This window comes from Chelonia mydas, chromosome 1 (genome assembly GCF_015237465.2).
Source record: "Chelonia mydas isolate rCheMyd1 chromosome 1, rCheMyd1.pri.v2, whole genome shotgun sequence".
NCBI classification, from domain to species: domain Eukaryota; kingdom Metazoa; phylum Chordata; order Testudines; family Cheloniidae; genus Chelonia; species Chelonia mydas.
In genome coordinates this window covers 286,390,707-286,417,211 of record NC_057849.1, presented here as the reverse complement: position 1 = coordinate 286,417,211, position 26,505 = coordinate 286,390,707, and the positions used below count along the sequence as shown (strand labels likewise).

The window sequence follows — 26,505 nt, the reverse complement described above, 5'->3', positions numbered from 1 at the left end:
TAGTCTCTAAGGTGCCTTTTCTTTTTGCGGATACAGACTAACACGGCTGCCACTCTGAAACCTCTCTTGATTGTGTGTCTGATGGTGCCTAGCCTAATTTTGGTGCTGATTTTTGATTGGTGCCCCTGGAGCTACTGCAATACAAATAGTAAATAACATATGAAAACATGCATGTTAAACAAGTTCCTTAACTTGTTCCCCAGCCCAGTGCAAAGGTGTCCTAATGTTTCTATAGCTATGACTGTTACTTTTTAATCAGAAGTCTAAAAAGTACTGATGGCTGCCTTTTGAAGTTGTGCTCTCTGTGGAGAGATCTTGTAATACTCTTTGGGGGACATGATTTGGTTTTGCTTTCATTTGTCATGTTTGGGGATTAAAGTCTCACTGTTTCTGCTATAGTAGTCCAGACTAATTAAGTTAGCTGTAAAATTCAATGTCTACACCAGCTGCCAAGCAAATAATCAAATTCAAGGAATAGAAGAAGAGCTCTGTTTTAGAGCTGAGCGGTCTATAAAACATCATGTGACTATCATCCCAGTGCAAATATCTTTTTATATTTAATTACAAATTGGAACTGTCAAAATGGTGGTTCTTTGTGGGTTTTTTTGCACATGTGCTGCTCCTTGTTCTGTTAATGTGGTGATTTATTTTCAATAAAGACTGTATGACATTAGTTACAGTAGTGTTCTGTGACCTGAACATTGGTCAAAACATCTCATTTGTCAAGACAAAGGGATGTTTCTTAATATTCATGCTCATGATTTTGAGGAAAAATCATATTGCATACAGGGCTTCTTTCAGGATTTCTTCTCTTTAATGATCCCACAGGAAAAAATATTTCCATTTTGCAGCCCAGCGTCTCCCACAGTTCTTGACATCTAGGCTGCTCTCCTCTGATTGCAGCTCACAGAGGCAGATCAGAGTTTTGGAGCCACGTGCTCTGGCCATGCACCCTCAGCTCCTGCTTGTTTCCAGTTTCTCTGCATTTATGGCAATGTGCGGATGGTGGTTTTTACAGCTCCCACCTTTGCAACTGCTGATGATCGACTTTTTTTGTCAAAATTTGGGGCAGTGGTGAGCAGTGATTTCCCTCAGCCCCTCTTCCCCTGGCACAGTTTTTTAGCCAGGGGTTGGAACCCCCAAACCCTCAGTTGCAATGCCTCCCTGCTGGCTTCTCTTCACCATCCAGGTATGGCAGCATAGCCTAAAAAGCACCAAATGAAATCCAAATGATGCTCCATCATGAGACTGCCCTTCCAGACTCAGCACACACAGTGAGTTGTGTCCAGCCTGCACCCAGCCTTCTGTCCCTAATTCTGTTAGGTTCAAGGGTTATGAGGCGGACAGGCAAATGGGATCCCCTATCTAGCAGAGCAGCATGACTCTGACATGGTAAATGTGGACCAGGTGTCTCTGGGAAGAGCAGGGAGAGTCACCAAACATGAGGAGGGATCCCACTCAGCTGACTCAGGGGGTAAGCCCAAATGGGCTTCTGGAGCAGACTTGCAGGGTCACAATTCCATCCCCCACAAGTCTTAACATGTGTCCCAAGCACCCTGGGAAGAGAAGCAGGGCTCATAAGCATCCTCCACTCCTTCCAAATTTGTCCAGGAAGACTGTGGAAGGATTTCCCCTCCCTCCTCCCTGAAGGAATGGGACCCAGCAGGTGAGGGCTCAGAAGATCTTGCAAGAGGACTTCAGGCCCTCAGCAATGCTAGCCACAAAAGGCCTCATGAAAGCCATAATGGAGATCATCCACTCTTTAAGTGAGCTAAAAAAATCAAAGAAAGTGAAAAGGGGGAAGAAAAAGCATAAAAGATCTAGGAGGTATGAGTCCTGACTCCACTTCCTCTTTGTTAGCCGATGGCCAGGGATGTTTGGTGAGGTGCCAGCTATGCCCGTTTATACCATCCGTGACTTTAACCGCTAGGACGCACTGTCCCTTCGCGGCGGGCAGCCCGGGCTAGGCTGACGGATGCCCCAAGGTCCTAACCACCCGTGACTTTAACTGCTAGAGCTCAGAGCTCCTTCGCAGCGGGCAGTCAACACTGACTGACAGGTGCCCCAATGGCAGCACTAAGAGCCTCTCCACACCCGTGACTTTAACTGCTAGAGCTCAGAGCTCCTTCGCAGCGGGCAGCCAGGATTGACTGACAGGTGCCCCAAGAGTTTGCCCCGTGGAGGCGGCACAACTCAACGCTAGGCTCTTAGTACTCTCACCTAATGGCCAGGCTTTATAGCCAAAACGGCTGAGGTTCTTTAATTGTGTTGGCTGCTTTACAGTAAACCAGAGAAACAAGTCAGGCTTATGCACAATGGTTACCAAAATTTATTAAACTAGATTCTAATCATGTGGTTACAAAATTGCTAGTGCCTACTTATTTAAATGTAGAGATGTTACACACACAAACAAGTTACAAAACTGAAGCCACAATCCCAAAGAAAAGAAAACAAAGTATAGAGCTCTATTTCAAAATATGTGTACACTAAAGATAGGAGATCAGGTGTGGGTGCTTCTTACCCTCCTTGCATCTCTCGATTCCAGCGGTGCCAAGCCAGGATCGGTCACTCAATTCCGCGGAAAGACGGATAAGGGACAAGGCTTAGGGACCCTCTTAGCTGCAGAAGCCTTGGGAGGCTGTCACTTATCTGACCAGCAGATAGATAGTGAAAAGCACTCAAAAATCATGGTGCTGTAGGTCCCATACTTATACCTCTGTACTCCTTTATTCTCTTTCTCCTTTCTTATGCCAAATTGGGGCTGGTCTGTCTGGGCGACGCCAGCTCTCGCAAGAGTAGTTCACACTTGCAAGGGAGAAACAATAAGTTTCGACTACTGGACACTTCTTTTATCAGGGTAAATATTTTCCCACCTAGGATGTTGGGGTGTGTGCATCACGCTATTTAGTAGGGGCTAAGAGCCATGTCTGTCACAGCTTCTCTGTCTGCTGTGAGCCTAATCGTTGTATATGTTCCCAGAGGCACATTGTCACAGCACACCTGTGCTTCTCACAGCTTCAAAGGCTGTGCTGGAATTTATGTTGAGTGCCCTGTTGTTTTGGCTCCCGTGTGTTTCCAGCAATGCTGGTCTGAGGGGGGGCTGGCTGTCTGGCTACACTCTTCCACGGAGGGTGGTGAATTGTTGGGCTCTAACTCTGATCAGGACCAGAGAAAGACTCAGTTTGTTGTTTTTTTCTATACTCTGAGAAATTCGAGGCCATGTACAATAAAGTTTTATCTACTATTCAGATTCAACCTGAACAAAATCCCAGGAGGAAGCTTCTGAGCAAATTCCAAATCTTTTCCTGGAAGCCACAATTCCCCTATAGTCCTCCTTCAGGGATGAGTGGGATAAGCCAGACCAGGGCAAGCACATGAACAGAAATGATCTTAGGTTCTATAGGATTCAGGAACTAAAAGTCCCTAATACTGAGATACCGAAGGCTGATGTTGATGTACTTTCCTGGTTAAAGATATAGTTATCCCCTCAGAAGGGGAGTTCTGTCCTAAGAACCCCACAGAGAAAAATTGAGGCCACTCTCAAAGGACACTCTGAGGCTTCCTCAGCCTCCCTCGGGGTGTCCCGAGCAGCTACTTGCTTTGTGAGGTTGTCACTCTCCTTGCTGGAAGATCTCAGAGCCCTCAAGAATAGAGATCATGCTAATTTTGGCTCTGTTTTAAAGAAAGTTCCCCTAGCAACAGTGTTTATTGCAGATGCCTCAGTGGAGATGAGATTCTCAGCTAAAGGCATGGGCTCTGGCTCAGTGACGAGGCACCACCTATGACTCCATCCCTGGAAGGTGGACTGGCACTCCAAGCAGGTGTTGTGCTCTGCTAAATTCACAGAGGTCCTGCTTTTCGGAGAGAAACTAGACAAGATAGTGGAGGACAATGCTGCAATATCTAAACAGTCCTTCCCAACACCACACCAGCCCTTTAAGAGAGCATACAGGCTGGCCTTCAGACAAAGGCATTTATTTCAGCCTTCATCCTTGCAGAAATACCAGCAAAGAGACAGCAGGATCTCCAGTGGAAAGCCATGGTACCATGGCTCAGGAGAGGAGTCTCCAGGGAACCCTGCCACTCCCAAAGCCACTTTATTACAAAGACTGCATAGGTCTTTACACAGAGCAGAAGTTTGGGAGCAGAATTTCCCATTTCCTGAAGGAATGGGTGGGTTGTTTGCTTCGACTTTGGATCAGTGGCTCAGGGTGATAGCGATTTAGGAATAATCCCTAGTGTTACAGGCTTCACCCCATCTGTTTTTCATAGTCCCCCATCCCAAATGACCCCATAAAGAATAGTCTAATCCAGAATGACATTTCTCACCTGCTGGATATCAGAGTAATAGAGTGTTCCCTCAGAAGAAAGATTCTCAGGGTTCTACTCCATTTTCTTTATTGTTCAGAAACATTCAGGGGGAAATCTGAGCCATTCTAGATCTCAAAAAGCTCAACAAGCAGATGAAGAAAATGAAATTCTGGATGGAGACCCTAATCTGTACAGTGCCATTCCTGCCCCACGGGTATTTTCTGACTTCAGTGGATCTGGTGGATACATACCTCCACATCCTGATCAGACCCTGCCATCTCAGATTCCTAAGGTTTGCCTATGGTAGCATTATCAATATCAGACACTCCCATTTGGCTTGTTTTTCGACCTCCCCAGGTCTTTATAAAGACGGTAGTGGTAATCATAGTCAGACTCAGGTCACAGGAGATCTTCCTGTACCCCTTCCATGGTGACATCTAAATCAGAGCTCCATCCCCAGCAAGGGCATGCAGAGCTATATCCCTGACTTTGAATCTCCTGCAGGTGGATGGCTTTATTATCATCATCAAAAAAAGCTCCCTGATTCCATCCACCCAAATAACTCACTTGGAAGTGAACACAGGCATCTTAATAGCAAGGATATATCCACCTCTAGAGAGGTTCCAGAAGATTCAAAACCTCCTTGCATTGATTGGAACTGCTGGTGCTGAGACTTCAACCTCCTAGTACTGTGCATAGGGATCACTCCATGGGCTCATTCACACATCAGGTGCCTTCAAGACTTCCTCTTAAAGGTATGGGACCACTTCCTGGAATGTGTGAGAGATCAAGTGAGAGTTCTTGCACAGGTGGTTAGCTCAGTGCAGTGTCCACAAGGGCATGCCCATATGCCTTCCTGATCCCCTGATTGTCACAACTGATTCCACCCTAGAGGGCTGAGGAGCACACTTCAGGAGACCCAAACAGCTCAAGACATCTGGAACTTAGAGGAAAGGACTCACAGCATAACCTTCCTTAGAACTAAGAGCAATCAAGCTGGTGCTTCGAAAGTTCCAGCCCAGGCTGAAGGGCACCACATCCTGAGTCAACCAAACAACATGACCTGCATAATGTGGACCATAGAATTTCATCCAGTAATTCTTCAGTGTTTTCTTTCCCACATTCTGTTTGTCTTGACTATTTAGATGTAATCCCCTCAGAGCAGATGCTGTCTCTCACTATGTGTTTGTACAGTGCCTAGCACAATGAGGTCCTGATCTTGGTTGGGGCTTTTAGATGCTACTATAATATTAATAATAGGAAATGTATTCTTCCCTACCGTGTAAGTGAATGCAAGCCCAATACCTGTTCGGACAGCTTTCTAAAAGATGTACAATCTCTAAGTAAAATTATATGAATCTACCAATTTCCTTGGTTCCAATGATTAATTGCCCCCTCATTAAAATGTTCCATCTTATTTCCAATCTGAATTTTTCTAACTTCAACTTCCAGACACTGGATCTTGCTATGCCTTTGGCTACTAGATTTAAGAACTCCTAATATCAGATGTTTTCTCTATGTGTACATATTTATAGGTGTTTTCATCAGATGTTTAAATGTGTGAGAGATTCTAAGTGCTAGTTTTCTAACCCAGAACTTGCCAAATAAAGATTAAGAGGTACATTTTTCTGAGTAGTTTCACCACCAGTGGGATCCAAAAGCATGGATAGGCAAGTCTCCCTCTCCTCCAAAGTTTTGTTACTTATCCCCTCACTGGGATGCTGCAGTGTGTGCAAAGCAGCAAAGTATGAGAAACAAAAGAAATCTGTAGCTTGGTGAGGAGCAGGCCAGCAGATTATATGCTCTATTGCAGAAGCTTACCAGGTTCAAAGTTTCTGCAGCGACAAGGTTCCTGATTAAGGCTAAGATTTAGTCACGAGTATTTTTGATAAAAGTCATGAACAGGTCACAGGCAATAAATAAAATAAAAAATAAAAATAAAAATTCCCAGTCCCTGACCTGTCCATGATTTTTACCAAAAATACCCCTGACTAAATCTGTACTTCTGCGACCCTGCTGCTCCAGGGGCCCCCAGCTCTGAGGGGGCCCTGCTCCAGTGCTGGGAGTTGACTGCCCCCACCACTGCTCATGGGGACTGCTCTCCGGATGGCCTCTGGGCATCCCTAGAGCCACTGCTCTAGCCACCCCGGGACCACTGCTGCTCGGGCAGTCCCCAGGGTGCCCCCAGGACGACTGCTCGGGCGCTCTCAGGAGCCAGCTACACCGGCTGCTGCTCAGGCGGTTCCCAGAACCAGCTGCCCAGAGATGCCCGAGCAGTGGCCAGTGTGGCTGGCCCCGGGGGACCACCCAAGGCTGTTGCTCAGGCACCCCCTGGGTGGCCCTGGAGTCAGCCGCACCAGCTGCTGTGGAAGTAGCGGAGGTCATGGAAAGTCACAGAATCTGTGACTTCTGTGACCTCCGTGAGAGAATCGCAGCCTTAATCCTGATAAGTGAACAGTAAAGAGCAGGCCTCACTGGGAAGTAAGAAGCTTTGCCTAGTGCATGGGAAGGGACCAGTACCATCCACTCCTGTAGAATCTAATCTTCATTTAAAATAAATTTTATATGCTTGGCGAGAGGCTTAACTGAATCACTATAATGCATTTTGTTTACGGATCCACCAAGTCATCAAACCGGTTAAGGATGACTATTCTTCCTCTTAGCTGTCTGCTGCCTAGGACTAAAGACTGCTGTTGTATTTCTCTGGGGAACAAGGAAGAGAAGTGGGCTGGCAGACATTAGTGAAATGGCTTCCCCATCCTTAGAAATGGCCAAGTCCTGAGCCACAGAATATATGTCCTGTTTCTGGTTCCAATCTTCATGGAGGCCAACTGCCCGTAGTTGTTAGTGACAGACCCAGAGAATAAATATGAGTTAAAATGACATTGTCTGAGTTAGTTGGCAAAACAATTGACTAGCCTAGAAAAATTAAATATTGATACTTTTAGGGGATGCAGTTTGGAATTGTTTGAAAAATTAGTGTTACATAAATATATTTTCAGTTTTAAGGGCGACTAATTCCCCCGCCCAAGCCAGGTCCCATAAATTTTGGCCAAGGATGCCCTACTAAAACTAAATGGTCTTTACCTATTTTGGAAGGATGAAAGACTGACCCTGATGTGATTTGAACCTGTGGTTCCAGGGATAGTAGGAGGAAAGGAAGCAAGAGGGAGGGTTTTTACAGTTATTTCTATTTTTAAACACCTTTGAGACACTCCTAGTGGTACCATCTCTGTGGTACCTGAATTCCCAACTAGAGTGATAAATTTCAGACTTGATGGTTTGACCACTAAATCATCTCCTCCAGCTGACACTGAAATAAAAAGCAACTCTGAATCATCCATTATATCAGTAGTCAAGGGTCACCTTTTAAAAAGAACTGCCAACGCATAGATTTAATTACCTGCTTAATGATTAAGCTTGCAGCACAGATGTAGCATTTTTTTAAATACAAAACCAAACAATTTTAAAATAACATGATGAAAAATCACTTCTCTGAAATTTTAATAGTAACACCTAAAATGACTATACTGAAAATTTAGAAAAATATGCATTGTTTTAGTTTGTTTGCTTTGACAGCATTTTATGTATAATTGGCTTCACTTTTTAACTACATTGTGGTATGCAGTGGTGTTGTAGCTGTGTTGGGCCTGGGATATTTATTCCTGGGGGAATTCTGCGGCACTGCGCTTGCCCAGAATTAATGCCTCCCACAGATTTCTTTGCTTCCATGCAGAAAAATGACTTCTGACGGGGAAGCAAAGGGAAGCTGCAAGAGTGGTCATGCGCCTCTCCCCAGAAGCACAGGCAGATTGGTTTGGGCAGCCAGTAGAGACCTAAATCACCACCCCGGGAGGTGGGGTGGGGGAGAGGGAGGAAGAAATGTGCAGTTGTGAGAGAAAGAGAAACTGTGTCCCTCTCGTTTGCTATTGCAGCACGTTTGGCATGGAAGAGCAGGGCTTCAGGGTGTTTCTGAAGAGGTAGGCATGGGATAGGCACTGTCCCCTCAGGCAGAGCAGAATATAGCAGCCTGCCTGCTTAGTGAATTGCTCCCATTTTCTTTGTGAATTCCCCCAGGAGTATAAAACATGTGTAAAAGTTTTAAGGCTCCTTTACATTGCCAGAGTGGTGTAAAGGACAGTATGGCCTTATAAATGCTTATGGTGCTTTAGTGATTAGAACTGGTCTAAATTTTTGGACTGAAATAATTTCGTATCTGAATGTGCTCCATGAACTGTTTGCTGTTTACCTTTCTGGAGATGGTCAGTAGCCAATATAAATCCAGCCCTCACTTGCTCTTCAGTTGCCTATAATTAAGGCTATGTTTTAGTCACGGGTATTTTTAGTAAATGTCATAGACAGGTCACGGGCAGTAAACAAAAATTCACAGCACGTGATCTGTCCATGACTTTTACTAAAAATACCTGTGACAAAAACTTGGAGGGAGGCTACCTGGGGGTGCTGCGGGAGGGCGGCCTGGGTGCTGGAGTGGGGGGTGGGCAGTGACGTGCGGCCCAGGACCCTCGCTGGTGCTGCGGGGGAGGGCGGGGGGGGAGGGTTGGTGGGGCTGGCAGACTCCCTATCTAGCTCTGCGCCTCCCCTCCCCCCCCAGCAGCAACAGAATTTGAGTGTGGGAGGGGGCAGGGGGTTGGGGTACAGGATGGAGTGAGGTGGGCTCTGGGCGGTGCTTACTGGGGGGCTCGTCAGCAGCAGCGACATCCCCCTTGCTCAGCTGCTAGGCGGAGGCACTGCCTCCGCTTAGAGTACTGGCTTCACAGCTCCCATTGGCAGACTCGCAGCCTTACCTATAATGTTGAGTACTAACTAGAAATAGATGGTCAAACCTAATTATATTACTGTTAGGCAAGGGGCGTTGGGGATTTCCTCCAATGCTCCCCACTCCCATTCTCCATCCATTGTATCGTAATTTAAATAAATTACTGAAATAATTGAAACCAGAGGGATTTTATTGTGTTATTTTGACAAAATATGCACAATTTTATAATATTGTAGAATATCTGCAGAATTTTTATGTTTTTGGCACAGAATTCCCCCAGGAGTAGATATTAGAGAAACAAAGTGGGTGAGGTAATATCTTTTATTGGACCACCTTCTGTTGCTGAGGGAAACTAGATTTTGAGTTTACACAGAGCTCTTCTTCAGGTCTGGGAAGAACTGAAGAAGACCTCTATGTATGTTCAAAAGCTTGTCCTCTCTCACCAACAGAAGAGCCAATACAAGATATTACTTTGCCCACTTTGTGTGTTTAACTGTAGTCAGTTTGCCTGTTGTTTGTATGTCTTTCACAAAGAAACAAGGGAGATAAAAATGTATTTAAAAAATAGCAAACTTCAGGTTTTAAACAACAAAAATTGGCAGGTGCAATCAGAAGCAGGTGTTAGTAGCTGGAACAACTTGTAACGCAGTTTTTGAGATTGACTCAATTAAACTGACATAAATCCGTTAACCTTTCACTGAGTAATAGAGCAGCAAGAATTGTAAAAACTACCCTTGTTTGAAGTGCTTTTCCCCAACCATTAAATCAAAATCTAGTTTGAAGTGAAATTTTGTGGAGTTATTCCTTATTTGTGTAACAAGCCCGCTTAAAATGTTGGAAATAGCTAAATTTTCAAATTTAAATTTTAACGACTTTTACTGGGTAGAGTTCAGTTTTTGAATTTAGCATATGGTGTATCACTATAGTAGTAAACTTTGTTCCAATTCAGATACATGAAGGTTGCTATTATAAAAATGATCTTCTCCCTCAAACAAAATATCTGTGTTAAACATAGAAAGGCAAAGAAATGGAGCTGAACCTTTTCAAACTAACATTCTGGGCACTCTCCCTATCTCCAGGGTTGGACTGCAGTACTTGGTGTCAGACTGTCCTAATGAAAGGAGTAAGCTGTAGCATCCTTCTTCCTTTCATTGCTTCAGGGTATTGCAGCACCTATGGGCCTCTTTCTCAGGAGGGCTGTCAGCAGTGGGTGATGATACAGTACATACCATATGTGTTTCTATGCATTTAGGTTGGAATGTAATGCTGAGAGTGATTTTTAAAACACATTCAAATCTGGGCCTGTAAGGGTGTAACTGCTATTAATCCTTTGCAGAAATATCAGTCTTGACCATTGTTGAAAAATAGTAGGCATATAGGTTTTTAGACATGTCATTATAGCTTGTGCTGGCTTATCTGTTTACAAAGCAGAGTCAGCAGCAGCTGCTTTCCTGCATTATTAAAGTGCTGTATACGTAGTACACCGAATGTACCCAAGTGTTTAGTGGCGCTGCTCCTCCCAACCCTTCCTGTGTTGCTGTGACAAAATCTTTGATAGATGCTGCAATCCAGTTACTCTTGAGATTCACTTTATTTGTAAACCAAGCTGCTGGTTCCTTCAGATTGCTGCCTGCTTGCTCCCAGGTGGTGCTGGAGGAGGCGGAGGGAACTCTGTTGGGTTTTCAGTCAGTGATGCTGGGAGGGATTGTGGGCGGGCTCCGCTTCCCCCCTTCTCTTCGGCACCTCGACTTTGCTGTCTCTGCACTGCAGATGTCCTCCAGCAAAGAGAGCTTCTGCAACATACTCCAGCGCCCTACGCCCTGTCTCCTTGTAGTGTCTCGCAGACCGGCCCGCCTGCTGCCCTAATGCCTTGTTTGGGAGAGATCTCGGCCTCAAAGGAAAGCCTTGCAAAGCTGTAAATAAAGCAGAACGCCAGCTGAATTTGCCTCACGGAGGGAGCTGGGCTGCACCTGCCGGGGAGAGGCCGCTGCTGGCACAGCGTGGATGGTTGGTCTGAGCCCCGTGGGCACCCATGAGACAAGACAAGCTGACGGGCTCCCTGAGACGTGGGGGAAGATGTTTAAAGAGGCAAAACACAGGCGGCGGCGTGGGCACCATCCTGAGCAATGTGTTAAAGAAGAGGAGCTGTATTTCCAGGACGGCTCCTCGCCTGCTCTGCACCTTGGAGCCAGGTAGCGTGTGCGTGGGCCAGGGGCGGGCGAAGGACCTCCCCGGGCTCTGCTCCGCTGGCCCGGCCGGGCCGGGCTTGGGTTTGAAAGTGGCGCCGCTGTGCAGCGGCTGCTTCCCTAATGCTCTGAGCCAGGCTTACCCCGGCCGGGGGCGCGGCGTGGGGGGCGGCGGAGAGGAGCGCTGGCGGCCACTGCCCGTCACGGACACGCGCTTCTCCCGGGCCGGGAGCAGGACGGAGATGAAATCCCCGGGTAGGCACCGCTCGCGGGGCGAGGGGCCGGGGGCGCCTCGGGCGTGTCTCTCAAGGACGTGCCCACGGCAAATGGCCGCTCGCTCTCAGCCGCAGCCGCTCCAGCGCCACGCTGCGGGGCTGTGCTGGGAGAGGCGGCGCGGCCCCCTGCCGTAATGCAGCGATTGCGCTCGGCATCGGCATTAAAAAACCCTCCTCGTGCCGCTGGCGTCGCGCTGCCGAGAGGCGACTGTCCCGGCCCGCCCTGCCGCCGCCTCGGTCCGGCCGGCCTGGTACCCGCCCGCGAATCGCCGTGTCCTGCGGGGGCCGCTCTGCGGGGCGGCAGGGCGGGCGGCGGTGAGGCCAGGCCGGGTCCTGGCCGCACGGTCTGGGCTTTGCCGCTGAGCTGGGAGTCAGCGTCTCTGGGAGGAACGGCTGAGGGCGCTTGGCCATCCCTCCGTGACAGGCCTGTCGGGCAGCCCGCTAAGACAGGGAGAAACGCCGAGTATGGATGTGGCTCTCTGAGGTGCCCTTGGAGCCGTTGGGCCCTGGCAGCTGGGGTGGTACCTGAGACCGGCCTCACCCCTGGGGGGCAATGGCAGGACCCACTGGCCAGTGAGCCCTCGCAGAAGGGCAGATGGCCACGCCTCTCTCGCGAGGGGACGGGTGGAAGCAGCCCCCCCGCCCGCTCCCCGACACTGTTGTGCAGTCTATGGGGAGGCCTGCCGCAATGGGCCTTGCCACCCGCAGTTGGGCTTGCTCGTTTCCTGACCTTCTCTGGGAACGGTTCTTGGTCCAGCTGGCCTGCTCTTGCTCTTCTCCCATCAGGCTCGTGCCTGCTTCCCCCCCCCCCCCCCCCCCCCGGTCTTTGCTTTCTTCTTTGCCTTGCACTGCTTTGCCATCCCCTATCCCTCTTTGTGACAGCACTTCAGCCACACTGTAGCTGGGTGGGTCTTTTTGCAATACTCATCCTCCTCTGAATGGCAGAGCTCCCTGCATCTGAGCAATCTCTTCTCTCTCCCTTCCACTTTCTGTACCACTCAGCCATGCTCTCAGAGCCCTACTCTCCACATTTCCCCACCATTACTGGGAGCACTTGACCTGGGGAAATTCCTTTGTCTTATCCTCTCTTTGAAGAAGTGTATTGTCTAAATACACAAAGAAGACTGGTTTCAGAGTAGCAGCCGTGTTAGTCTGTATTCGCAAAAAGAAAAGGAGTACTTGTGGCACCTTAGAGATTAACAAATTTATTTGAGCATAAGCTTTCATGAGCTACAGCTCACTTCATCGGATGCATTCAGTGGAAAATACAGTGGGGAGATTTATATACATAGAAAACATGAAACAATGGGTGTTACCATACACACTGTAACAAGAGTGATCACTTAAGGTGAGCTATTACCAGCAGGAGAGCGGGGGTGGGGGACCTTTTGTAGAGATAATCAAGATGGGCCATTTCCAGCAGTTGACAAGAACGTCGGGGCGGGGGGTGGGGGGGGAATAAACATGGGGAAATAGAGAGACTGCTGAATTGGAATTAATTTGCAAACTGAATACAATTAACTTAGGCTTGAATAAAGACTGGGAGTGGATGGGTCATTACACAAAGTAAAACTATTTCCCCATGTTTATTCCTCCCCCCCGTCCCCTGCTGTTCCTCAGATGTTCTTGTCAACTGCTGGAAATGGCCCACCTTGATTATCACTACAAAAGGTCCGTCCCCCCCTCCCCCACTCTCCTGCTGGTAATAGCTCACCTTACCTGATCACTCTCGTTACAGTGTGTATGTGTGTATGGTAACACCCATTGTTTCATGTTTTCTATGTATATAAATCTCCCCACTGTATTTTCCACTGAATGCATCTGATGAAGTGAGCTGTAGCTCACGAAAGCTTATGCTCAAATAAATTTGTTAGTCTCTAAGGTGCCACAAGTACTCCTTTTCTTTTTACAAAGAAGACTGTTTTCTTAAAGGGGCAGTCATAAATTTTGCATCTATTTTTTCCCTAGAAACTACTTTGTTTCAAATAAAGCAAAGCCTTTATTAAGTGGCTGCTCAGGGGACCAGCAAAATGAGATCTCTTAAGCAAGGTGGCCTTTAACAAAGGTGGATCTGCAGCTTACTAGAAAGCCAAGGGGACTCAGTTATTTGATTCCAAAATTTTGTTTTGTTTATAAAACACTGAAAATATAAATATTTAAATCATTTTATTTTTATAAAATACTAGAAATACATATACTTAATAATAGATGTTTAATCATTTGTAGCTGAAACATTAATTTGTCTGCGGGTTATCATGAACATAAAGGAAGTAAAACTGTAACATAATTACTTTTAACTAGTGTCTCATGAATGAGTATTAAAACTTAAAGGAATACATAGCTCTGTGCAAAGTGCAGAGTTTCCCATTGCACTACATGTGTATATACAATGTGCCTTATGAGCAGTCAAGTGCAAAGTGAGTAAGCTGATAACTTAAGCAAATTTCTTCTGTATTTGAGAGCAATTCTGGATGGTCTCTGGTTATGTTGGAGAAGTAGTTGCTTAATATATTTACATTGTAAAGTTCTTGGGGATAACCTGTTTCATACGGCTGCTGGTTACCAAAAATAGGGTTCTTTGACACAGACTTCATTTTTTTTTTTTAATATGCCCCAAGGTCCCAGCTGCTCTGTGGGTCCTGCCCCCAGCTGACACAGCTCATGCAGTAGCCTCCTAATATTGGAGACACTGCCATTATTCTGTCAAGCTTTATAGATAAATTGCACAGAGATTCCTGCCTACAGCTGTGACACTCATCCTTCATCCCCAGGACAGGGTAGAGGAGCTGATACCAGAAGCACATCACCGTCTCACATCTAGCAGTGGATTAGGTCGTGGTTTGGAGTTTCCGTAGTCCCAAAGTGAGCTGCTAGCAGGAAGCCCAGTGATGCCATAGCTGGGGTTACCTGCTACCATATCATCATCCTGGAGATCAGGGAGGATTTGAACATTTTGTGCCTCATTGTTGAATAAACTTAAGGGGTCTCATTCTGGCTTTGTATGTATCTGCTGATATCCGTATGTATTGGGAAGCCTCTGGGGGCCAGTTTCATTGCATACTTCATTATGTCCTGGTGTGCGCGGTGGTTGCTAGGGTAGTGGATTGCATGAAAGATTGCTCTGGACTCTGCTTTCACTACCCCTTACATGGGTGAATATAAGTTATAAAACAAGTTGTGGGACAAAACAGCATAGCTTTTTTTTGTTTTTGAACCAACAATTAGACTGTAGTTTGCATCACTAAATTTTGAGAGCCCAGCTGCTGTAGGGCCTTTCCTCCTTTGTTTAGGACGTAACATCAGTTTCTGGTTAGGTACAGGCTAGGTGTTGATACTAGCATTGTTCACTTTCAGTCACTGTCAGTGGAAGAGATTTCAGCATCTGCTCTTATGCTACAGTCAGACCCTGTGGTGATTGGATTGGAAATGTTTGGGTGGGTTAAGACTAGTTGACTAATCCATGCCCGCAAGAACATGGGGGTCATAACACACAACTTTCCTGTGCATCCTTCCTTTGGAGCTACTGAAGAGTTCCCAAACTTTTGGTCCAATACTCCAATACTCCTGTCCCTGTGGAGTAGTTCATTGCTGAAATTGAGGAATGGGGGTTTTGATTATTCCACCAAGACTTCTTACTTGGCTACTATATCTTTCTGTGCTCAAGTAGCTGATGTCCCTGGTGTGTGTCAGATGCTCATGAGACAGAAAATGGAGGGTTGTACTAGGTTTTGGGACTCCTGAAAGGATGGATGTCCTAACAGTGGAAAATTACTGGAATGATATGTGGCGGCAGCTTTCCTCTGGTTGACTAACTTGTGGAGGGGGAGATTCTCCTACATCAAACGGCTTCTCTACAGCAATTTTTGGTGTGCTGTGGATTAGTGAGCGGATTGCTAGGGTTCCGGGCAGGCCTCATTCTGACACTCACCTTGGAGATGACGCCTACTCTATGCCTCCAAATTTTGATCTGTGGCTCTTTTATATAAGGCAAAACAATATGGTAAGAAATCATTAATTAATCTTCAAGAGATGCCCAGTCAATTGGTCTAACTCAGGATGGCCATGTCAGTGTATCTCCCTGGGCACTCTGCAGACAGCAGTCTCTCTTTTCTGCCTAGTGACATCACACCTTTATTAATTCTATGCCATCATCTGGAAGATATTTGTGAGTTGAGATCTGGGAGTCCTTAGATCTCATTTATTTGGAACAAGTCTCCACTGTATCTGCTGCCATGTCTGGGGTCTTCGATCTTGAGGTTCAAACACCAGGTGGATAACATTTTGCCTGTTTTCAAGATTGTATTTGTCCAGACACACCCTTCTCTACTCCCGGCTGGCTTTGCTAGAGGTATTTTCCTTGTGTAAATTGCAGGAATACAGAGGCCTTGGTATTAGGTGGGTCTTTAAGCCTTGGAAAGCTGGAATGCTTTCTGTATTTGTGTACTCAGTTGGGGGAGAGTGCATGACTATTCTGGAGGGCTATTGCTTCCATCTACCTTTTGCTGATACCAGAACTTGTTACCTTAAAGTGTCACCTGGAGTTACACTTTAACAAAAGTTGCAGCTAGCTATTGGCCTGAATTTACATAAATTGCTGTAAGTCCTTATTGTTTCCTGTACTCAGTAATAGACTGTTTAGGGATGAGACCTTGTTTTGTTCAACTGACACGTGTTTGCAGCAAATGTGGTCGGGCTCCTTTTGAGTGCCGGGGGGTGGGAAGTGAATCCCAATAAGTAGTTACTGCAAGGTGTAAGCACCAAAATGTTCAGAAACGGCTCCTTTTTTTTAAGGTATTGAAAATATTAATATGGACAAATGCTTTAATATCCCCAAACCCAGGCTGTTATTAGCTGAACAGTGCAGATAAAAGCATCCAAATGGTAAATTCCCTGATACAGTTTTTAAATGGCCAAATCTAGGGTAGATTTGCTTTTTTTTTAAACTTTGCTTTCAGTCTAAACCTTTGTATACTACCTTTCCCCCACCAGTCAGGTTCTAAACACCTCATAATTAGTTTCATATGGAAATACTGTCAAAACTTAACTACCAAGCATTAGCAAATGGCGCTACTTTTTTTTTTCCAAACACACAAGGCCTAATCCAGTAAAATGTGGAGTGTTTCTGATGAATTACCTTACATTTAAGGCATTTGGCAGCTTGCAGCACTGAGCTCTTTACGTTGATATAAAAATTATGTACAAAGTGTTGATTCATGAATCTGTATCTTTGGAAAGACAACCTTCATATGGAAACATTTTAAATACAAAGCACACATGGTGCCATTAATCAAATGTTGCCGGAAAAATTTCTTTAAGAAGGGCTTTATTCTTTTGTATGCATTCCTCTGATATCAGTTAGTGCAAGAGAATGTGAAGAATGAAATATTGGACTGTTCAGCACCTTGGTTTTGGACAGCGACATTCTGAATGATTGAGGACTGATTTAATCTAACATACAGACATAAATCAGATTATATGTATTATTATATATATTATGGTGTGTCTAGATGCCATAATCAGAATCTATTACAGGCCAAGCCTGAGATCCTAGTCTCACACCTGAGTTTGCATTTTAAAAATGTGTCATCTATATTAAAAAGATTAATTAACAGTAATTGCTTTTATAGCCAGAAGAAACTCTTAAGTTTAAATGGGAGTACTAGCCAAACTTAAACAGAATATGGATAAAGGATAAGTTATTAAATATTACATACTGAGCAATATACTGATTTTATTAATGTAACAAAATAAAAATGAGCATCCAGTGTTTTAATATCCATAAATTGAAGCATATGGAAAGAAAAGCTATTTTATATTTTTATATATAGATATCATGCTTTAAAAACAGAATGATCCCCTCTGTTCAGTATATTACTGTGGTTTAGCATCAGATACTTTGTTAAGGGTCATGCAGCTCACTGCATACTGAGGAATCCCTACATGGACATTGAACACTGTGCTCAAATTATAAAAATGTCAGAGCTCTTTACCTTCCCTCTCTTATCTTGTGGACTTTTCCATTGTAACAAGTTTTTATTTTATTTATATAACATTCTATTACAACAGGTTATGTATTATAAAACCTGTGGTAATGGAAAAGAGCTCTGACTTTCTCACAATGTGCGCAGAGTGTACAATGTCCACGTAGGGGATCCCTCAGTATGTAGTGATCTTAGCAAAATATGTTATGCTGAACAACAGTAATATACTGAACAGGGGATTATTCCATTTTTAAAGCGTTATATGTACACTTTTTAACATACACCTTCAGTTTGCTTTGAAAACAGGAATTGATGGAAACAGGAATAGAATGCAGTCATTTAGAATTACATACAGTAGTTCAATTTAGAATTCTGTATTTTCTTTTGACTTGATTTAATTTTTTCCTTTTCTAAATAGTAAACCAATGATTTTGGTTTGTCTTTTTTCCCTTTTGTTTTACTATTGTCTCTAGGGGTTGATACAAAGTTGAAGTTCACTCTTGAACCATCTTTAGGTCAAAATGGTTTTCAGCAGGTAACTTCATTTATTTCCACTTGTTTTTAGCAGACTAAAATTTCCTTTTCAGTGTACTTGTGTTACTTGAAATGTGCATTGCTTTATTTTGTATCTTAATGTGGGTATATTAGTTGCCACTACATAAAGATTTGTTCCAACTAACATTTTGGAAATTGTAATGCAATTTCTTTGTTTTCTCTGACATCTCAGAATTCTCATAATGTCAGAGTCTTATATTTTTTGTTATATACATAAAGTATTAGTCTTATAAGATTATATTTTGCCTTTAATTAGGGTTTCTGTATTAACTCTAGGCACTGGTCCATCCTATGGCTAGGCATTTAATTTCTTAAACATGGGAAATAAAATTAATGTTTCTTACTTGCAGTATTGCACATATTCCCATATTTCTGAATTAAACTAATTCCATATGTTTCCTGTGCTGGATGTTTTTCCTTTTAGTGGTATGATGCTCTCAAAGCAGTGGCCAGACTGCCAACAGGAATACCAAAGGAGTGGAGGAGGAAGGTAGGTAGATCTGTACACTTCACAAGATAATTGCAATCGCATGTGGTTTAGAGATGGTATGAATTTGAGAGTCTTAGGCTTGTATGCACTGGGGATTTTTGCTGGTTCAAAGCTGTCAAGGACCAGCCACTCGTGGAGCTGCACTGTTGCACAGACAGGCAAAGCTGCTGTTTACACTAGTGGTGTTGCTCATTCTTGAAACTTACGTAAGCTGTACCAGCACAGATTTTGGCTTTTATCACTTTACTCCATCTACACCAAGAGTTTGTGCTGATGAATCTTTCCCAATAGCTGAACATTGACTAAATGTGGGACATATTCTGGCCTCAATTTCATCCAAGCAACCCTACAGAAGGATTAAAACATACGTAAGATATATACATGGTTTAATATAATTTTTGTGTGTTGGGATCTTTCTCCTTTGCCTTTCTTACTCCCTTTTGGAATTATTATTATTATTTATGAAGGGTATTACCGTGACACTAATTTAACCATAAATTCTTTTATTAAATCCAAAGGGCAAATGGTATTTATAACAATTACTCTAAACATGCCTGTAAAGCCTAAATAATAGCAATTTACTCCAGCCAAACAGTAACAAAATATTTATAGGCATTTGATCAAAATTACTTACAAATGGGCTAAGGATGCTTAGACCCATATTGGTCGACTCCCAACGTGGTCCGGCAGGTATTAGCAATGAACCCTTGAAAAGTTTACTTTTTTATACCCTTTAACAAACAAGTGATGTCACTGCAAATTATTGCACCTTAGCTAAGGCGGTATGAAGTAGTTTCTCATATAGCCAATTATTTATTGCACATGATGCCCAGTTAACTGTGTTTTATTTCTATTATTTCAGCCCAAACCTTAAGATAAGACTGGTATTTCACAGGGTCACTACAGGTTTAATACAACTCTTCTTTCTCATGATCTCATTCTTTTTGGTCACAGGCTTTGGGCCTATTGCTCCTGCTAATATCCTAACTCAGTTTAAAACCATAGTTCACCTAGGTCTCACCGGGGTGGATAGTCTCACATTCCCTATCCCTCCAACCCAAACCATTTGCTCTTTCAGGTTAAGAGAGAATAAAATAAACAATCGTAGGGGTATCATTCCCCCCTAATTGTTTTAATAAGTAATCCATTTGCATCACATTGGAGTCTTTCAGCTGTCATTTTCTTCCCTATAATGAAGTCTTTCTCCCTCCTCCCCTCTAATAACCCATTTGCTATTGCTCTGTTACTTGTTCTGTGAAACTTTGCAAAGAGTGACGCAATGTACAGGCTCTTTTTCCTCCCCCTCACCAAGACCATATCTATGCTGTTGCTCATGCACTCCTTGTTTAGCTAGCCAGAGGAGCAAGTGGAATGAAACTGGCATTGCCTCCCTCACACTCTTTCCCATTTCTGCTGAACTAGAAGGAAGCATTCTACACTGCTCCAGCCCAGTGAGAGATTCTCCTCAGCTGATAGGGGTGGGCAGAGCCAGGGCAAAGGTTAAACTTTCTCCAGCACAGGTGGAGGACAGTATCCATGCTGCTCCTTTCGTACAGGACACTTTTCCTCTTGGCCCAGCAGAAATGGAGTATGAAACCAGCAAGCATCAGTGGAGTTTCATTTTACTGCTCTCCCGACTAGCAAATGCTGTGTGGAGGTGCAGCAGCGGCACAAGTACGTTCCTCTACACCAGAGATCTGTAGTGTGTGGGAGAGGGGAAATGCAGGGAATCTGTGATTCTGAGAGCTGTAGGTGAATGTTTAAGTGTTTATTACTGTGGGAAGTGTGGGAATGGCTTTTCTCATTTGGAATATGTAGATCAACTCCCCTTCCCTTACACCATTTCTTCCACCCTCCTGCAAAGCAATCCTTTGTCATTATTAACCATTGTTATGCTGTGGCCTACCACCCTGCCTAGAATTAGGTAAAATTATATACCAATGCTCTTTACTAAATTGGTATCTGTTAGCCTGTTAATAATCAACAAATCGGAGTGGGAGTTCAAAACTTACTTAGCAAAGAGGTTCTGAATCTGCATTGTACCTGTGGGCTCTTCTGATATGTTCCGCTATTTTAAGCACTGATTTTATTTTCCTAGTGTGGATGTAGAAATCTCCCCTTTAAAGATGGGCTCATCCAGTTATCATTTAGAGAAAATGACGTTCACCATGATATCCCTATCTCTAAGGTTTCTTGTATCTTTGTTTAAAGTCCAGCATTTCTTTACAGAATTCATATTTTCTTCCTAACTTCATAGGCTGTATACTAGCCTAGAGTCACAGATTTGCCTCAGAGCATGCTATGTATGTAGTCCCTGTGCTTGAAACCAGGCTAATGTTTCAAAAATACATCTGGATGCCAACAGTTCATGAACCCATCTAGGCACAGTAGCTTAGTATAAACCAAATAATTCTTTGGATCCAACCCTGAAGTCCCTACTCTGGGGCAAATCACCTGCTCCTTTGTATTAAAAAAAACAAAACAAAACCAGAACCCTCCCTTGCCCAAAGAGAGCTATCAGGGAGAGAAATTCTGCAAGGTTTCTCTTGCAGGTTTTCCAGCAGATCATTCCAGCATGAAGTTTGTGGAATGGGCAGCTTGGGGCTGTGTTATCTTTTCAACAGATTCCCTGTTGATTACCATGTGGTGGAAGGGATGATGTGAGCAGTACACCTGGCCCTACCTTTACCAGTCTTGCAGATCAGACTCTCCATTACATTTGGATTCCTGACCCCTTTGTCTGTGGGAGATAGTGCTGTGAAGATAGCTAGCAACCTCAGTTCTTCTCATGCACGGAAGACAGTCACATGGAGGATCCTCAGGAAATGACTGGGGCCTTGGTTTTTATTCACACAGAGTTCCCCTGGAAGTTGGTAGGAATTCTACCTGAGTAACACCTTCAGGACTGAGCCATCTATTGCATTTTAGAAAGCAGGGGTATCGCTTTTATTATATAGAAATTGTTTAGACACAGAAAAGATTTATATCCTTCTTCTTTTCCTCCTTCTGCATTTGTTGTATCTAAAGGAAAATCACATCTGGCTAGAACTTGTGAGATTCATAGAATTACATACCAGTATGTATGAACTGCTCTTATTTTAAAATAGGAATCGAATAATGCATCTTATTGTCATGTTGTATGTATCTTTAGGTTTGGCTGACCCTAGCAGATCACTACTTACATAGTATAGCAATTGACTGGGATAAAACTATGCGCTTCACTTTCAATGACAGAAGTAATCCTGATGATGACTCCATGGGCATTCAGATTGTAAAGGTAATTGGCATTTTGGCTGATATGTTTGTGTGCATAAAATATAATTTTTTTAAAATTTCTCAGTGGAAAATAAATAATTGTTTTTTGGGAGGTGTTGAATTTGTTTAATTTTCTGCTACTGCATTCCTAAAAGTTACTTCTCCTTGTCTATTGGCCAAGTGTTACTGTTCCTCTGGGCATTCTTGCATATTAATTGTTGAAATTCGAGAAAATAATTTGTTTCAGTGCTGTTGCTGTTGGTAGAAAATTCTTTTTGCCTGATTTCCACCTCCAGCGTTCCTGTTTTTCAGAGAGAAGTAATGGAGAGAAAGGTTAATGAAAGGCACATTTTGCTCTTGCTTTGCCAGTGATGCCATCTGCTCAGTTTTTCCCCTCCCAACACACAAAGTTGGTCCGGGGGAGGAAATCTCCATGAGGATCTATTTGGAGGTCCTCACACATAGTCCTATTTGGAGGGGCCCATTTGCTTCTTTCTCCATCTTGCAGAAATGGTCACATCACTTGCCCCTAAACCTTGCAAATCTCCAGGCACGTCCATGCAGAAATCCTGGACCTTTACAACTCAGTCCCTTAAAGGTCTCCTGCCTCTGGTCATGTGCTACCCTAGCAGCAGTTGGGAAGGTGACATGGAAAAGACAATATATCCTGGGGCTGGATAATATATTTACCCAAAGTCTGTGGAGCTGGTTGGGAGACAGCCCCTCTAGCCCACCCAGTCTCCTGTCCTTCCCCAGTTCATATCTCTGGCTCTGGGAAGAAGCCTGAGGGGAGTGGTGCCAGGGAGGAAGCTGAGTCCTCTCTTCCACTTGGGAGAGTGGGGAGATCTGCATATGGAGGGGACCCTCTATGCACAGATGTTGGGGGTACAATATGAACCTGTATTGGAGAGAGAGTTTTTGCAAAATACTTGTTTGTTTGTTAGCATCTACTAGCAGAGAGACGACCAGCTGTTATAGGGTAATTCATCTTTTTCTTCAGTAAATTGCATTTGTCTGCATTCTCTCAATTGTATACTGTACTGTCAGTCATATAAAGTTAGTAGCCCAGAGTTATTTTAGTTGTGTTTGTAAAGAAACTTTCTAGACCTCCTAGAGATGATGTAATGTTCTGGTATATAAAGTGATGTTTGCGTGCTCGCTTGAGGATTATACTTGCTGAATTAATAATGATCTAGCAAATTTCTGATTAAGGTTTTGGTGGACCTTGTGTTCTATAAAGAAAATATTTGCTGGTATCCAACCGTGCTGTGATGTAATAAGATGACCCTATTGTCACTTAGCGTACAGTAGTGAAATGTCCTTCACTCTGTATGTGTTTCAGTTGTTGTGTCATTTCTTTTTCTTTTTAAAATAAGAGCCAATTTTGGGAAGAGAACATCATAGTTCAAATTATGGTTTAGATAGCTCTAGTGTCTTGCAGCTTAGTCTTTTTTACATTGATCATTTCATGAAAAGAATATCTTCTAAATCCATCTTTGCTTTAGCACCAGTATACCTAAGTGATGATGCTTACATTTCTGAATATTTGTTTGAAAAACAGTACCCAGACTTGGTAACTCTAAATTATAGATATTGCCTGTACAGTGCCTTATTAAAAATTAAAAGTGCTATACATGTTTGTGCCTTTCACTCACAAATGAGTTACAACCTCCAGAACAATGTGTTTTTTGCTGGCATAAAAAATAAGGAGTCTGGCAATATTTTTGCAATTTGATGCAAATGATTCCTATTTTTTCTTTGCATGTCAAAAAAGATGTTGGCTTCATTCATTTGCTAACACAAAGTGCAATTACAAAGAATGCACTATTAATGTCTAAAGGACTAATGGTTTGCTAAAGCACAGTGTTAAAAAGAGTCTTTAGAAAATAATATGTATAACAGGATAACATTTATATTCAGCTCTAGAACTGCACTTGAAATTGCAGCTGCTAATTTTAATGTTAGTTGCCTACAACCACCCACTCTAGTACCTTGTTCCATACTTTATAGGGGCAATAAATCACGATATTCCATTGACTAAAATTCACATTGTAATTCGTTCTCTATGCAGAAAAGTGTTTGAAAAAAAGAGATATGTAATATTTCTCTTTTAGGCTTCTGGTTAAGATATGGGTACAACTTTCTTTTAACACTTTTTTCTGGATTTGATAATTTTTCAGAAGTAAACAGCACTTTACAAATGAGAACGTTTTAAAAATAATTTTGCAGCTATGTTTTATCTCTTTGAAGATAGCTTGTAACCTTATTGATATTTCAGGGACAATCAGATACTGGCATCTCTTTTGGTAATTTATTTATCTGGGTTAGTTTCAGATGCACCATTTGGTTTACAGGTCTTCTTTACACCCAATTTTCCTGCTCTGTTGATCGGGAACAAGGAGGTCAAGTGAGCTGGTGGCTCAGTTCCTGCTAGAACTCAGGGCTTTCTTGGATTCCAGCCCTTTGCTCAAACTACTTCATTCCTTCAATCAGCTAAACATTTTAAAATAAAAATTAATCTCTTCAAACAGTGGTAACATAATTGTGTGTGTGTTTGGCAGGATGGGGGAGACAAAAAGTAAGGGAGTGGAATAGGAGAACATCTCAAATATCTTTCCTATTTTAGGATCTTCACCGAACTGGTTGCAGTTCTTATTGTGGCCAGGAGGCAGAGCAGGACCGAGTCGTGTTGAAACGAGTTCTGCTGGCTTATGCTAGATGGAACAAATCAGTTGGATATTGCCAAGGCTTTAATATACTAGCTGCACTCATCTTAGAAGTAATGGAAGGCAATGAAGGGGATGCCCTGAAAGTGAGTAAAACTGTGTGCTATGTTTCTAACCCTTGTGATCGTGAGGATTACCGTTAAAAGGTGAACTTAGTGTAAACAATGCATACGTTTGCAGACAGCCTAAAACAGCAGCTCACAGAGAACTGATCCATCTCAATGGGTCATTTTAAATGTCACTCCTGTTAACGTCCACTGATGACCATTTTTGCAAAAATACCCAGATAATGGGTAAAATCCTGGCCCCAGTGAAGTCAATGGCAAAATTCCCATTGACTTCAGTGGAGCCAGAATTTCATCCAATCCCAAACTGCCCCCAAAGCACCAACTGGCCCTTTTCTTAGCAACCAGAGCCTCCAACTTTCCTTGACAACTTCTGTGATGAATTTGTGTGTTGTCAGTCCAAAAATCTGCAGCACTTCAAAACAAAGTGTGAGATCAGTGTGAAGTAAGTAGAATTGAATATCAAAATAATTAGCCTGGGTCTGTTGTACTGAGTGTATTACTCATTTCCATGTTTAAGTTGTTTAGAACCCTCCAATTTTAAGTTAAAGCTGCTGCTGCTATATTTCCAGAGTCCAAGCCACAGAACTGACGCCTGCCTTGCTACAGGGCACCAGGACCAAGATTTGCCAGTGTTATGCATGACCTTCCTAAAATACAGCTTGTTCATGTAAATGAGGAGTTTACCAGGGGGGTTGAATTGTTAAAGGAGATCATGACTCTCTCAGATACTGTGGTATTTAACTTGCTCTAGATATTATTATATATATTTAAGTCTTAGAAACTGTGGGAAAAATAACAGCTCTCAGAGTCAAAGTCCAGCACATATACATTTGTAGATAGATATCTTATATGTTGCTTTATTATAGAGACAGAGTTGTAACATTAGGAAAATATTAGAACAGTTCCAATATATATCATGGAGTAAAATTTGCCTTGTATAATTTTCTCCCCACATAATTGCCTTATGTGATTGCCTCAATAATTTACAACTATAATCTCTTATTTTATGACAACCACATGTTCTCCAGTTTATTAAAGGAGCAGTTCCTAAGACACTTCACTAGATAAGCTATTACCAGCAGGAGAGTGGGGTGGGAGGAGGTATTGTTTCATGGTCTCTGTGTATATAATGTCTTCTGCAGTTTCCACAGTATGCATCCGATGAAGTGAGCTGTAGCTCACGAAAGCTCATGCTCAAATAAATTGGTTAGTCTCTAAGGTGCCACAAGTACTCCTTTTCTTCATGTTAATGTTAAATCTCCGGTTCAATACAGATAGAAACTGCTTATAAATTCTGTAAATTAAATTAACCTAACTGAAGTAGAAATGGATATGATGGGTAAGAGTGCCATAGTTTGTGTGAAAAAAAAATCACACATGTGATTCATCTAGTTTAAAAAAAATACTAAAAAGGTTTTATAAAAACAGATTAAACAACAGATTGGCATGGGGAAGAAATTACAGAATTGAACACCAGTGAGAAATATCCTAATTGCTGGAAAGTGTACCACCGGATGCTAATAAAGTACATCACTATTTTAAAAAATCCCTCCCCTAAACACTTCTGATGTCAACGAAGTAGGCAGAAGTGGATATTTAAGTCTTATAAAAAGCTTTGTTTTCTTTCTAGCTCTCTATTTCATGTCCGGAGTATTTAAAGCAATATCCATTATGTAAATAGAACCCATTGTGCATGTGGCTTTGTTAAATATAGTACTTTACAACTGAAGTATTAAGAAATTAGCGGAACTGCAAGGATATTTATTACAGATCTAATTCATATTATTAGATTACTTGTTCCAAAAGCTTGGGAACAGGATAAAGAAATAAGGCACAATTTTTTTTTCACAAGGGAGAAAAAAATCCTAATACAAACAGAAG

General features: G+C 43.0%; 1 protein-coding gene across 5 annotated transcripts in view; it reads left to right on the top strand.

Annotated features, from left to right (window-relative positions):
- The window catches only part of TBC1D30 (TBC1 domain family member 30), an 86,256-nt gene that overhangs the window by 32,747 nt on the left and 27,004 nt on the right, over window positions 1-26,505 (top strand). For 2 of the 5 annotated variants that reach the window (XM_037887269.2, XM_037887262.2), the window contains exons 3-6: window positions 18,004-18,065; window positions 18,510-18,575; window positions 21,727-21,852; window positions 24,457-24,642. In XM_037887269.2, the coding sequence (XP_037743197.1) occupies window positions 18,004-18,065; window positions 18,510-18,575; window positions 21,727-21,852; window positions 24,457-24,642 (440 nt within the window). Of the gene's footprint in view, window positions 1-10,619; window positions 11,530-18,003; window positions 18,066-18,509; window positions 18,576-21,726; window positions 21,853-24,456; window positions 24,643-26,505 lie in introns of those variants that run through there. The other 3 variants (XM_043548376.1, XM_037887284.2, XM_037887277.2) reach the window with 3 other exon arrangements.